Source organism: Cyprinodon variegatus, unplaced genomic scaffold (assembly GCF_000732505.1).
Source record: "Cyprinodon variegatus isolate N-32 unplaced genomic scaffold, C_variegatus-1.0 Scaffold790, whole genome shotgun sequence".
NCBI classification, from domain to species: Eukaryota; Metazoa; Chordata; class Actinopteri; order Cyprinodontiformes; family Cyprinodontidae; genus Cyprinodon; species Cyprinodon variegatus.
The window spans coordinates 565,757-580,176 of record NW_015151243.1 but is presented as its reverse complement, the minus strand read 5'-3'; the positions used below and the strand labels follow the sequence as shown (position 1 = coordinate 580,176).

At 35.5% G+C, this 14,420-nt stretch overlaps 1 protein-coding gene across 2 annotated transcripts in view; it reads left to right on the top strand.

Annotated features, from left to right (window-relative positions):
- Positions 1-14,420, top strand: part of LOC107098578 (A disintegrin and metalloproteinase with thrombospondin motifs 3-like) — a 232,713-nt gene that overhangs the window by 154,185 nt on the left and 64,108 nt on the right. For both annotated transcript variants that reach the window (XM_015396319.1, XM_015396318.1), the window contains exons 9-11: positions 698-811; positions 2,326-2,471; positions 4,246-4,421. In XM_015396319.1, the coding sequence (XP_015251805.1) occupies positions 698-811; positions 2,326-2,471; positions 4,246-4,421 (436 nt within the window). The remainder of the gene's footprint in view (positions 1-697; positions 812-2,325; positions 2,472-4,245; positions 4,422-14,420) is intronic.

Sequence of the window (14,420 nt, the reverse complement as noted above, 5' to 3'; positions counted from 1 at the left end):
ATAATACAGTATTTGGATACATTAATCAACTTTAAACTAATTTATTTGCATGTTGTATCAAAAATTATGCTAATATTCTAATTTCATATTTTAAAATGTAATGCAAAATACATAATGAAATCAGTAGCACAATGTGCATCAATAGAGTTAAAGGTATGCTTCATAGCTTGGCAATATTTTTTTAGTAGGGCTCTGACTGAATGCAATAAGACACTTTCAACAAAATCATGAGGAATCTTCTAACAGTTTATATCAATTCCTTTAAAGCTACAGTGTGTAATAATTACAGGGATATACAGTCAGAAATGTAATATATTTTACATAACTATGTTATTTATCATCATCTACGAGCTCAGCCTCTTAACCTTAATATTTGCGTTGCCTTAGAATTCATTATTTATAATTACATAGGAGCGGGTCTCGCTGGGGGGGAGATGTTCATGTTGCTGCGGTCTGCAGTCTGGACGTTAGATGTCGCTGAAAATTACACACTTAAGCTTTAACAAAGTTGTATTAAATTACCCATGAAGAATTCATTCTGTTTAAGCCAGAAGTCTGGGATCTTTTATTTCATTTTACATTTCTGCAATGTTGTTAAGATTTGTTTCTTTTATTTGCTAAAAATTACTGTAACCGATTTAAAGCTAACATTTTCAGCCATTATCATGATTTTATTTCTTTGTTTGCTCTGTTTCAGTTCCGGACATTTGATCCATGTAAACAGCTTTGGTGCAGTCACCCTGACAACCCTTACTTCTGCAAAACCAAAAAAGGGCCACCTCTCGATGGGACCGAATGCGCTCCAGGAAAAGTAAGATTACTTGAATGTCCTGAATCAGGTTAAAGCATATAAATTTCTAAAGTCTGTAAAAGACTACCAGAACCACTTAGGTTTAGCAGTGTTGCTAGTAATGGTGTGACAGTGGTGTGGGATGCAGGAGTTGCCTACTGATGGTGGTCATTGGACCCGGTGGCGCCTTTGTATGGTAATGTAGTTTGCCATCATCAGCGTGTATGTGAATGACTGGAGTCAGTTTAAAGCGCTTTGGTCAAGTCTCCTGACTTTAAAATTGCTATATAAGTAAAGTCCATTTACTATGTAATAATTAACAACAGGCATTCCTAATGGACAGTTCTGCAAAATCATTTGGATTCACTTTACAGTTCTTTTCCCTCCTTGCCATTAGAGTGGAAGGGAGCTACAGCACAGATCTGGATGATTTTTTTAATCTTGTTTTTTGTGCTGTGCAGTAGTGTGTTTGGACTAATTAGTCAGAATGAATTTTAATGCCCAAGTTTATGGCCACAAAGGCAGTTGGTAGCTTTTGGTTCTGTTTTTCATCTCTGACGTGCAGCCCATTTTCATTTATAAATAACAGAAGGTAGGCAGGTTTTTAAGGATGACAATCTTCCAGAGAAAGCTGAGAAACTATTTCTAGAATATTTATGCCCAATTAGTTGCAATGGACCTGCACCATGTCTTTTTACAAAGTTGTGGTTTTTAAGATGTGAATAATTGTTTAGGGCAAATATATTAGTGAGAAGAAATGCTCAATTATTACCGTACTTTTGTCTGGGATTTAAAAGCCCTCTGTGGCTAGCCCAGCCTCCCTCTAATTCATCACAGAGGAGAACAGTTCTGACCAGATTTTTAATACTGTAGATTCATTTTCTGCAGCTGCCTAACCTGTTCATAATAGCAGGGGGTTACTGCTAGTATCCAGCAGGCACTGGGCTCGAAGAAGGATACACAGCACACCTTTGGGTGTTTTTCCATCTGAGATATTGAGTCCTTTAAAAAATATCTCTGGTTTGTTTCCCTGCTTAGTTAGGGTTCAAAGTGGGCTCTAGAGCATTTTGTTCACAGTGTGAATCTGAGCTAAGTTTGAGCTAGTCAGTAGCCATTGATGCATTGCATTAATAGGGTTTTGGAAAGTAAACAAACTAATAAAGTCTCAAACTCTTTTAAACCACAAGTCGCTGCGCAAACTTAAAGACTTACGAACAAAGAAAATGTTCTGAAGGTTTTGAATGTTCCATGCAGTGTCTGAGAGAAAGAGCAGCACTAAATGACAAAAATAATGAACCCTTGTTTTACTGAAAGTTTAAGAAGAAATTATGTTTTAAAATTGATGTGTGTTTAAACCCAAAATAAATGCCTGTTTCAATTTAGTTCTGTTTAATATTTCTCGCATTTCACCCTCTTCCCTAGGGGTGTGGTGAAGATGTTAAGGACTATTCAATTTACCTCTAGTGAAATAAATATGTATTCTTATTTTATTTAGTTGTATGTTTTCTCTCTCTCCTCTCTGTCATCATGTTTAGTGGTGCTATAAAGGTCACTGCATGTGGAAAAACCCAAATCAGCTGAAGCAGGATGGTGCCTGGGGTTCCTGGAGTAAATATGGCTCCTGCTCACGGTCCTGTGGAACTGGGGTTCGCTTTCGAACACGTCAGTGTAACAACCCTGCGTAAGTACAGTAACAGGAGCAGCAATGACAGGATTAAATGGTATTTTAGACATTTTTTAGGAGATTACTCACAAAGCATGTTGGTGAACTAAAGAAAATAAGCTGATTGTATATATTTTCTGTGTTATTCAAATGTAAAAGGAGTTCTACATTTTCTGTTTTATGAATTTCATTTATTGATGTCGTTGTAAAAATCTTGTTCTGTAACTTGAGGTGGTTTAAAAGGAAATGCGATCACAGCACTTTTATTTAACCTAATTAAAAATGTGCTTCTGTAACAAATACTTTAGGATTAATTTCGTAAGGTGATTTATTCTAATGCTCCAATACATATGAGCTCCTTACCGGTATGTTAAGCTTAATCAATGTTGATTAGATAATGAAATAAATAAGGAGTTGAAGTGAGCAAGACAAAACCTGAACACATTAATGGGGAATAAACAACTTTTGCACGAGTTTCAGGCTTCTTAATTAAAGCTGCATCCCATTTGGACTCATTCTGTCTTGGTAATGGAACTAAAGCCGATGAGACAGTTGTGGTAAATTGTCTTTTTATGCACCAATTTACATAATGCTTTCAGTGAAAATTAAGTCCTGCGTGACTAATGTCGGCATTTTGTTATTAAGAAATCACAAATGTTCCATTTATACATTTTAATCCTAAAGTGCAAAGATATTTCAGCTAATATGACTTTTCTGCATTTAAACTAAGTCGTTACAAAATAATTATAAGAGAAACTGAAGGGGTTCTTGTTTTTTGAAAACAGGTAATCTGTTATATTTGCTTTTAATGAGTTTTTGGAGAAATGTCGCTTCATATGGCTCCTATACAGTACATTAAGGTGATTTGATACAATTTGTGGTCCAGATACAGCTTTGCAAACCTGAGTCATCCTGCCATGCTTTCTTAGAAAAAATAAACGTTTTTCCTTAAACTCTTTAGACCAATGCTTGTTAAGTCTTCTACTAACCATGCTGGTATGAAGTTCTACATGTACCGTACTTTTTGACCTGTTGAGCAACTGTTTTATTTTTTCATTGCTCTGTGTGCTGGGATGGATTTACCCAGATGTCAAATCTTCATAAGTTCTGCAGCTGTCTTGACTGTCATGTGAATAAAAATGATGGGCTTCCAGTAGTTTGGAAATGGCCTTGTTAGTCTTCCCAGATTGATTGACAGTAACTGTGACTTTTCTAAAGTTTTTTTCCTCATGCATGAATACACATGCATGAGGACAGTTTGTACATTTTTATATCCCCCTGAGTTGCTCATTTTTAACAGCATTACAAGAGTTTTATGTTCTAAAAGTGTACGGTCTCCTATTCTTTCTGTTTGGTTTTATAATTTATTCCTTTCTCAGTATTTGAATGCTTAGTTTTCCTTTTACTTTGCTGCTTGTTCGCCTGAATTCCTCCGTTGCGGGACAATAACAGAATATTTCTTTTCTGCTCAAATCTAAGCCTTTCCTTTTTAATATATTTTTGGCAGCAAACTGCCAGAAAGATGTTTTCATCCTTCATAGGATCTCAACATAGTACATTTGATTATCAGCACCTATTTTTTTATATATCCTGATACTTTAACCTTTAGAATAGAGAGATGATGACATTTAGTTTTTAGCATGTCTTCCTTGGTAGCCATTTAAGTCCTAGCTGAACATAGAAAAACAGCAAAAACAACAAAGTGGTACACAGCATTTTGTATTCCTTTGGTTTCAAGTAAGAACTTGTTTTCCTTCTGAGCCTCTGATGTTCTTCCATCTCCCTTCTGCAGACCCTCAAACGGCGGCCAGGACTGTCCTGGAGTCAACTACGATTACCAGCTGTGCAACATAAACGAGTGCCCGAAGCACTTTGAAGATTTCCGAGCCCAACAATGCCAGCTTCGCAACTCCAACTTTGAATTCCAAAATACCAAACACCACTGGCTCCCTTATGAGCATCCCGACGGTAAGCTGGGGAAGTGTCAACAGATTGTGTTGCTGGAATGCTTTTCTCAGAAAAATGAAAATCATTAGGTTTGGTTATAAACCTGAGGCTAAACGGCGGGGATAACACAGTGCCTTACAAAAAGTGTTAAAGTCATTAAACATTTGTGCTTTCAGTCACATTATAAAACAAATCCAATAGGCTAAAGTTGTTTTTTCCTTTTTATTTTTACAAAATAGGTCAGCCTTAATACCATCCAGTATCGTCAGTTTATAAACACTTGCACAGATGAGCTGATTCGAAGTCTTTGAAGGAAATCTATCCTCAGAGCATTATGCTGCAATCTTCATGTTAGTGGTGTGCATAGGATCACATCGTTTTTAACCAGACATAACTTTTCATATGCAGTCTAGCAAGTTTAGTTTTGAAGAACAAACACACACCACACTTTTCAGACTATCATTTGAAGCTCCCATGGGGTTTTTTTCCCCGGCTTTTTTTGCTCAGGTTATTGCTCTCCCCAGAAGGCCTGTCAGTTTAGATTAGTAGTGTCCAAAGTAGGTCCTCAAGGGCTGCTGTCCTGCATGTTTTATATGTTGCCCTGATTCAAAACACCTGAATCAAATTAATGTTTTAGTAACCAGCTGCTATAGAGCTAGCTGACATTCCAGGTGAGTAATTTATCTATTTGAATCAGCTTTGTTGCAGCAAGGACAGAAATAAAACCTACAGGGCATCTCCCCTTGAGGACAGGAGTTGGAGATAATTGTTCTCTAATATTCTCTATGCCACCGCTGCAAACTTTCAAACCAGCTATTTAGGTTAAGATACTAAAGCTTAGTGTTTTGCTGATGTTTGAAAGGGGGGACTGGATACTTACACTTATGTTTTTCTCTTAATTTGCAAAAGATTTAGACTGTAACATATCCTATTTCTCCCCACTGAACAATGATGCACTATAGTGTTGGCCTGATGCACAAAATCCCAATGGGAAAGACTTTCTTAAGGTTTTTTAGTGCCTCAGTTGGTTTAAATCCTTTATCAAGGCAAGACGGTGTATTCTAAAAGGAAACTCACAGAATTTGTCTTTGATTTTTTTTCTCTACAGCTTATTTTGATTTTCAGTACTTGCTCTGTTTTGTAGAATTGAAAGCCAGCTGCAGAATTTACCCATTACCTCAAGATGATGGATCACTTTTGTGCCGCTGCAAAGAATCACATAATATATAATTGTCTGTTTCAGAGCAGACAATTGGCTTTTTATCAGACTTCACTTTATGGAGCTCTTTCCAACTTATTACATCTGAAATGGTCTGGAGTAGTGGAGCAGGTCTTCTTTTTTTTAAAAAAAAAAGGAATGCAGTATATCCTGAGGGAAGGACAGAGTTTGAAAAAGTGGAAGGCCTTTGGCTTAGATGTTCTTATTTCGATTTTGATTGAACAAAAGGAGGAATTCAAATAATCTGATGAATTTTATAAGAGTTAAGATAGACCTTGCTTTGTTTGTGAGTAAAACCAAATTTGGGAAATCTATTGTTGCTTTTAATTTGTAATACCGGTGGGTTATTATGTTTTGACCTTAAATTCTTAACAGCAATTTTCTATGCAAATCATAAGTTTGCATATTGAAATCTTATTGAAATTTATTGGTATTCAATGTTTTAAAGGTTCAGCATGACAGAATTTCATGATGTCTCTGCTTTAAATCTGCATTTTTGGAAGAAGAATTTGATAAACCTGTGATTATGTTCTATACAGCTCCTGACATGTTGGAACCTTATTATAAGCTGAGAGGTCAGCTTGTCTGAGCTTGTCTTTCAAATTATCTTTTTTTCCTATATGAGATGGGATTGAAATGAGGTTATACATTCCATTTTGTCTGCTGTGTTCTTTTGTGATATTTAACAGACTTTCATTTGGGATTAGTTTTATTGAAGCTGGTTCCAACAAAGCAATACCTGCAAACCATTAGGATATTTGTGATCAATGTGTTTTTTTTTTTTAATCGACTCCTTTTTGGTGCAAATTATTTAGCAAATGCAATCAATGTTATAACAAAAACAAAACAAACAACAACAAAGCTGTTTAAAATTAGTCATTATTTCATTAAAATAATCACAGTATGCATATTTGGTAGAGATGTAATCTGGCAATTTGGGACGTTTCTCATGTTCTTTCCAACATAAATCGTTTCTGTAAACTTTGATTAAATGACTTTGATTAAAATTATCTTCTTTTTGACAATTCAAGTGTAAAAACGTTTGTTAACAGCATTATATCTTAAAGAAAAGGGTTTTTATTTTTTTGAATTACTTTTCTGTTTCTTGATTAATTGAGTGCACCAAATTGCCTTCAGAAGTCACAAAATTTATAGAGTCAAAGCAAGGCGAGAAAAATTACATTTGTTATTACACAACCGAATGCAGAGACAATTCAAAGTGATTTACATTAATCAAACAATCAAATGGAAAATAAAAGTGGGGAAAAGCAATTTAATATAAAAACACAATAAAAGAAGATAGTAAAACAAACAAAACTGTTGGAACATCAAAGTCCAGCTAAAATTTTAACAGTCCAAGGCAGCTCTAAAAAATGGGTTTTTAGCTTTAATTTAAAAGAACCCAGATTTTTAGCAATTTTACAGTCTTCTGTTTGGTTCTAGTTCTGGATGTACAGACTAGGATTGAACTAGAAGACCTGAGTTGTCTGGGAGGTTGATACACAGACAACAAATCTGTTATGTATTGAGGTGCTGATCCATTCAGTGATGTGTTATTTGTGAAGATTCTCAGTCATCCAGGTCACGGTTAAGCTTAACAAAGTTCAGTCTACACAACTGGACATGAAGTTTTCTAGAAGACATTTCGCCTCTCATCTGAGAAGCTTCTTCAGTTCATACTAATGGTGGGGAGACTTGAGGTTAATATACTGTAGGTCTAAAAAAAGAATTGGGGGGACAAATGGTGGCTTTTATCCCTCCCACTGGATGGGCCAAGGAGGTCACAATGGGGAAGTTAATGGTTGTTAGGGGGTTCTTATGGGTCGTTAGCTCCCTGTCAGAGTGCTTTCGGTCACATGCCTCGTGTGAATCAGGTGAGGGCAGTAAGAGGTGAATCTTGGGTATTGTTCCTAAAAGCGCTTTGTAAGTAGGTGAAAGTTTATTAGATGTAGATGTGTTTCCATCAATGTTTTTACGCAGATTTTGAAGAAATCATTGGAACAGTTTGAGGGACACAGAAAAATTAGAATCACCTTACAACATTTAGCAAAATAGTTTTTACACTCGCTTGAGGTGGTTTTGAATCCTTTTTAAAGAGGTTAATCCACAGAAGAGGAGATGGAAACACATTTGTGGAAAATGTTCTGCAAATTAAAATCTTTACCTTACATGACTAACCAGCTGTTTCTGCTGCTGCCGCCCCATTAGAATCGAGGTTCTCTCTTGACCTCTCTATGTGCCAATTAACTTCACAAATACTCGCTGACATGATAAAAACAATCAAATTTTTGTCTGATTGCTAGAAATTCATTAAAAGCTCTTTCCATCACTGATCTGTGGTCCATGTTAGTTCATTACCTCCTTTTCCTGCAGCCAAATGTAACATGATGAAATTACATTTTGCATGGTCTGGTTAACTTGGTCCAAAGGTGGAAACACATCTAGTTTGTATAAAGGGTGAAAACTTTTGAGACAGGTTATAAAACAGGTTATAAAACAGTAACCTGTCTCGAGGTTGCAGTAGCTTAAGATTTGAGCATTGTACAAAGCTTTGTTTCATTCATCATGGTATGTAGTATGGCAGAAATGTGGGTTAAACTGTTCGTTTTTTCAAGGCAGGGAGCAAAGCCTTTCACAGTGATGCATAGAAACAGCAGAACAGAGGTTTTCCTAAAAGTTGTGTTATTATAAGTGAATTAATAATAAGCATAATAATAAGGCCACAAAGCAAGCTATATCTGTTTTGAACACACAGGGGGCTTAAAGGACTTAATTGGCTAGTTTGGTCTAAATAAATTTGACTTATTTATTTACATTGACATATAAATAGATACAGAGTAAATTCCAGCCATAGCCTGGAAAAGAAAAGCATTCATTAGAGAAAAAAATCAGGAGTCCTTGCAGTTCTGGAGGAGCTGTAACGATCCGAATCTGGGGAAAAAAGCTGGGAAAATCAGTTGAAAGTCACACAGAATGATAGCCTGAAAACCCTCTCTCTAAAGTGAAATTTAAATGGTGACGGCATCATGACAGTGGTAGGACAACGGGAAGCAGCTCGCAGCCAACCTTAAAAAACAGAGCTACAATACAATTGGTTTAGATGAAAGTGTATTCATGCCATTGCAGAAATGTCAAGCTGTTGCAGGATTTATAAATGGCTACTTATGGAGCCCTCTTTATTATTTAACAGAGCTGCATTGTAAAACAATTTAGGTAAAATAGATCAGTGAAACTGGTAAACCCAAACCGTAACCATCGGGAATGTGATTGCAACGACAGATCATATTACAAAGAAGTCACTTAGGGAGACTGAATATGAATGTAGAGTTCAGTTTTATTTTTAAAAAGATAAAAATATAATAAATGCAGTTTTTACAATGATAGACCAAAACTCTACCACCTAAAATTGCGGCTATTAAATTTTGTGACTCTAAATTTACCAAATAGCATATCGGTGTTTAATTATCATGCAGGAAGGTGCAGCCTCTCTGTTAAATAAAACACTTTACAACATGTCTGATATTGCAGAACGTTATTTCCCCTTGACAGAAACCTGGCTCTCTGGGATCGTTGGGGCAAGAAATAAAAAAACATCATGAACATTTCAATATAGAAATGTTTTCTGAACAGCTTGGGATACTATATATCTATACACAACAGATAATATGTTTCCACTGAGTTGACCCATCCTGTGTGTCAAAGTGAGTGACATGGCAGGACTATTGGCCACTTGCAGGCAGTGGTGCACTGTGGGAAGGACATTTACCTGTCAGCAAAAGATCAACAGGTATGTGCGAAAAACACAAGACGTAACTTAAAAACTAATCATATTTGAAACCATCATCCAAATCAGAAACCTTAAAAACACATTATAGCATTGAAATAACTTGATATAACTCCACAATGTACCTAATTTCTATAATTTTTCCTTCCACTTAAATGGGTTGGAGTTTATTTAATTCTGTACTCAGACAGAGCTCACAGCAATACATTAAACGGAGTGACAGTATATTAGTATCAAGACATTTTAAAAAAGAAAAGCTGTTTGTCCATTTTCTACATCAGCTTTTTCTGTTCATAGAGATGCGGAGAAGATCAAGAACACGTTCATTGTGAGAACATCAAAGAGATACAGTGGGCAATGAAGCGTGCACTCACTCCAATTAGTGGACAATTTTCCAGTTCCCTAACATTGATTTGATCTGTGGGGGAAAAGTAGATGTTCATTTAGAACAGCAAGCTCTGCATAGGGAGGCCCCGGCATGCAAGCAGTTTTTTTTTTTTTTTTGACTTTACACATTTTGAACATAAAGAACAGCACATCAATTTGCTTAAAGTTCTAGATATTTAAAGCAGTACTAAGTAATTTCCGGGTGGCTGCTGTGTAATCCCTACAGGATTATTGTTAACACCGACTGCCCTCCCCAAGCCACACAGCTACAATGCTGTGACTTTCTAAGCACCTGGAAGACTGTTATTTTATGACCAAATATCTTTGGTAAACTGGTGTGTATGTTACTTTAATAAGTAACATACACACCAGTAAGTAACATTAATAAGTCAAGTGTCTTCCTCTCGAGTTAACCATTTTTTATTTGCATAATGTGATTTAGCCTTTGTCTTTTAAGTTATATTAAAAATCAATATCTTTAAAGTCACAATAAAACCTCAACAGAGGATAGTGGATATGCTACCTGCAAGTCCAACAACAGTTCCAGGTTTACATCAGTGTTGCATCCTTGTTTTTGTTTCAATATTTCTACAGGGCAAACGCCTTCCCCAAATCCACTCTAGGTTTAACTTTGTCCCGGTCCAATTCTCTTTTTTCTTCCTTTGCTTATTAAACAAAGATTTTCTTTGCCTTTTTTGCTGGCTCCACCATGTCATAAACATCAAAAATAAAAATGATTTAAAAAAAAAAGTATAATTAGCTGTGGGTAGTGTTGCTACAACAGGCGTTTTTTTTATTGATGCAGATGGCTTTACACTGGGCTGCCGTAGAGCTACTCATCTTACTTTATCCTCAACTGCCACCTGCTCCGTTTCACAGAAAGCTGCAAGTGTGGTTATCTGACTAGAGTGATTAGTAGGAGATAAGAGACCTACAGTGGTCCTCCAAGGTTCATGGGGTGGCATGGTGGGGACCAATGTGCACGAGGGGAGGCCGAAAACTGATAGGTTCTGGAACCAGTTAAGGGTCAATCTATACTGATAGCAATTAACTACCTGGAAAATTACTCGCACAACACAATTTTCCAAATCGACTACTGCAGACAGACCAGACTTTCATGAGACCCTATCTGAAATTCTACACACATATGTATACATCTGTGCTATATAAATTAGGCCACAGTGGTAGTTAATATTTGGTTTGACCAATGTTTAGATTTTTTTTATGTATTTTTTTTTTTTAAGTTTATTTCAAACCTGCACACATTTTGTGTGCAAGTTCAAATCATCTAAATAGTAAGAGTTTAAGTTTATGTTTGGTATTTCAAAGAAAGTTCTTAGTCAACAAAAAAAAACATACTGATGCTGCCATAGCAACCTTAAGCCATAGCTTTACACAGCAGAGCAAGAGTCAGAATTTACAAGCTCTAATTTCAGTCCAAGTGCTGCTATAAGCTGTTTTTAATTTCATTATACAAATTTAGATATCAATATCTTCTCTTTATCCAGTCATTTTATTCATGTAGCATTTAGAAAGTTGATGTTCTAAGACCTCTTTTATTCTAGACAGTTGTTTTTATTTAAGTTTTTTCTAAAATGCTTTCAATGTCCATTTCAGTGCCAAAAGGATGAAGTGAGAAGTGCAAACTGACTAGATGCACCACATTTAGCAGGTCCTAATCCAGTTTACTTTATAGCAGGCTGCAGTTGCTAAAGTATTAAAAAGAAATTATCTAAGGAAGTGAGCTGCAGGTCTGCATTGATGAGGTATGCCCTATGAATTATCTATTAAGATAATTAATTTATGTTTTGTTTTTTTAAAGGTTTGTTTTTTTGTTATTTTATTTTCAGATTTCCAGATGAAATACTACTGTATCTCTAAGAGGTATCACAACTGTTTTGCTCCGGTTAAACATCTGAAATAGTTAATTTTAGACAGCTAGTCTATATAAGAAAAAAAGAAAAATATTGACAGAAATGAGTGTTAATGCAGCACAGATTGAGGACTTTATCGTCTAATAAAGGTGTTTTTTTTTTTGTTTTTTTTAAGGTGGTACAGCTGTTATTTTTTTATCCGCTACCAGGAACAAATAGTGAACATAAAAGAACTAAAATCCAACCTTATGTATTAAAACATCAAAGACTGTGAAGAAACAATTTTTATACAAATTTGGAATTAGGCATCTTTTTAATGAATGAAAATGAATGACATTAAACAAAAGGGTAAACCTCATTAAAATGATCTCTTTGTCATGAAAATAATACATGCAGAAGGAAGACTGATTGACCAAATGTTATTCTGCAGTTCCTCGGCTCATCCACATTAGCACCACTGTTGTTTGCAGCACAAGACATGCAAACCGCCGTGCAGCAAAGTTGCTCTGAACTTTGTAATCAGCTTTGCCAGGACAGACTTATTGGGAAGCTTTATAATCTCTTTCTAAATGGTTGTCTGGTTGATGGGTGTAAATTATATAATTTTAGTTTTACATGTTTTGCATTTTGTGTGGCTCTTGTCCAAGTGATTTTTCGCTTCACTGCAGAGGCTGCTGGTTTTATTTCTTGTTCAGCAGCCTATTCCTGTCTTAATGTCTTCACCATAAGCTGTTCGGATAAGCTGTTCGGACCAGGCTTCAAAGTTCAGCCTTTGGATTCATCTAATTTGATAATTAATATTAAGATATTGAGTTTTTATCGTCATAAATTCATTCAGAATCCTCCATGTCTGTGTGTTGGCGTATGTAAAAAAAAAAAAAAACTTGTTTCTCACACTTCTGTACAAGAAAAAGGCAGGTAGGAAAGAAAATACCAACGAGCATGAAGGTAAATTGAGAAGAAACGAGAATGAGAATCCAGAATGGAGCAGATAAAAACAGGAGGCATCAGTACTGGGGAAATGATTGCTGGAGGGGATAACATTTGAACAGAATCTACAGCATGGTTCAAATACTAAAACAGAAGGAACGTACACACATTGATGGTAGTTTTAGAACATAATTTATTCAACTAAACCAAAAAAGTAATGTATGAATGTCTTTATTTTCAGAAAGCGCAATAGAGAACAAGATACGACTTATTTGGAGTCTGTTATTCAAGTCTGCTATTGTGAGCATTAGCTGCTCACAATATTGAATGAATGATCATGAAATGCAGTTAAAAAGAAACAATGCATGACTAGAATATGATCCTGTAGACTTATTTTAGTTATACTTTTAAGAGGATTTTCTGCAACATAAAAAATTATTTCTTGGATCTGGAGGTTTTATGTTTTATTTTTGTTTTCCTTTGTCAGCAACATCAGAATGTTTGGATTTGTGGAAATATATGCTGTCTGGAAAAAAAATCTAAAAAAACAATCAGACATTGTTTTTTTAATGTTTATTTTAGAACAAAACTAAACATTAGGGGAGGATCATGGTGAACTCCCCAATAAACAGAAGAGCCACCTCAAAGAGTCTCATCTCATGTCACTAACTGTAGTTTCCACTCTGGCAAAGAAAATAAAAAGAGACCCTATAAAGTAGAGGGACTGAAACATTTTGAAAGTAGCCAAAAGCTATAAAATGAACATTTAAGACTAAAAAGCAAAGTAAGGAAATAATGTAAGCCCAACCTCACTGGTTGCTGGGCAACTCATCAAGGGACCCTATCATCCTTGTTTCACATGAGGATCAAGTCATATAAAAGAAAAGAGTTTATTACTAATGCAAAGGTCTTTTCACATTTTTACACATTATGAAATTAAACCTCAGAGAAATAAAGAGCAGCAGATGAAATGAGGTGGAAAGAAAATTTTGCATTTTTTTAGATGACCAGCACCTTTGAGATTGTAATTTTGTATTGGTGTTGTTGGAGAGTCTTATTGAAAATGACAGGGATTAATGGTTTGATACATAAAATTACTCAAGTGTTCTGTTTTCTTAAAGAATATGTTCTATTTCTTTACAGTTTGGATAAAAGTTTTTGTCAAAACAATTTAGAGTATGAAGGTAAGAGTTCAACAAAAAAAATAAATTCTTATTGGCCAAGAAAACCTAGTTTTCCCCAAGTAAACGATAGAGACCCTTAACCTATGAGTTCTTAGTGATCAGTCCACAACGACACACTGTATCTGCAAAATTTCTTCTGACTGCATGGGCTGAGGTATCCTTTAGAACTATACCAAGGTTAAAATAATTCAGAAAAGCATGATTTACCATGTGATGAGTACAGAGCTGCCCAGCTCTGCTGCTCTACATCATGTAAGAATGTGTTTGAACATCCTTCTCACGTGTAAGGCCTCATAGGAAAAAGAAAACCACCTTTTTTTTTTTTTTTTTGAAGATTGAGACTACAGAAGAAACTTGAAATCATGTGTCTCTTGACATGCCTCAGAGTTGCAGCAGGTTACTTTTATTTGCTTTTCTATTGCATCACAGCTACTATCAACTCTTAGGAGATCAAACCTTTTTCAGAAAAACAGCACTAACTTTATAAATCTGGCTATTTTTTAACTGAAAATTAACAGTTTCCCTGCGAGACAGAGAATGTACTATGTTATGCAGACGATATAATCTAACATTGGAGGAAACTGAGAAAAATGCAAGGGATTTTTCTTGTAAAATAGTTTTAGGTTTATTTAAAGGAATAGT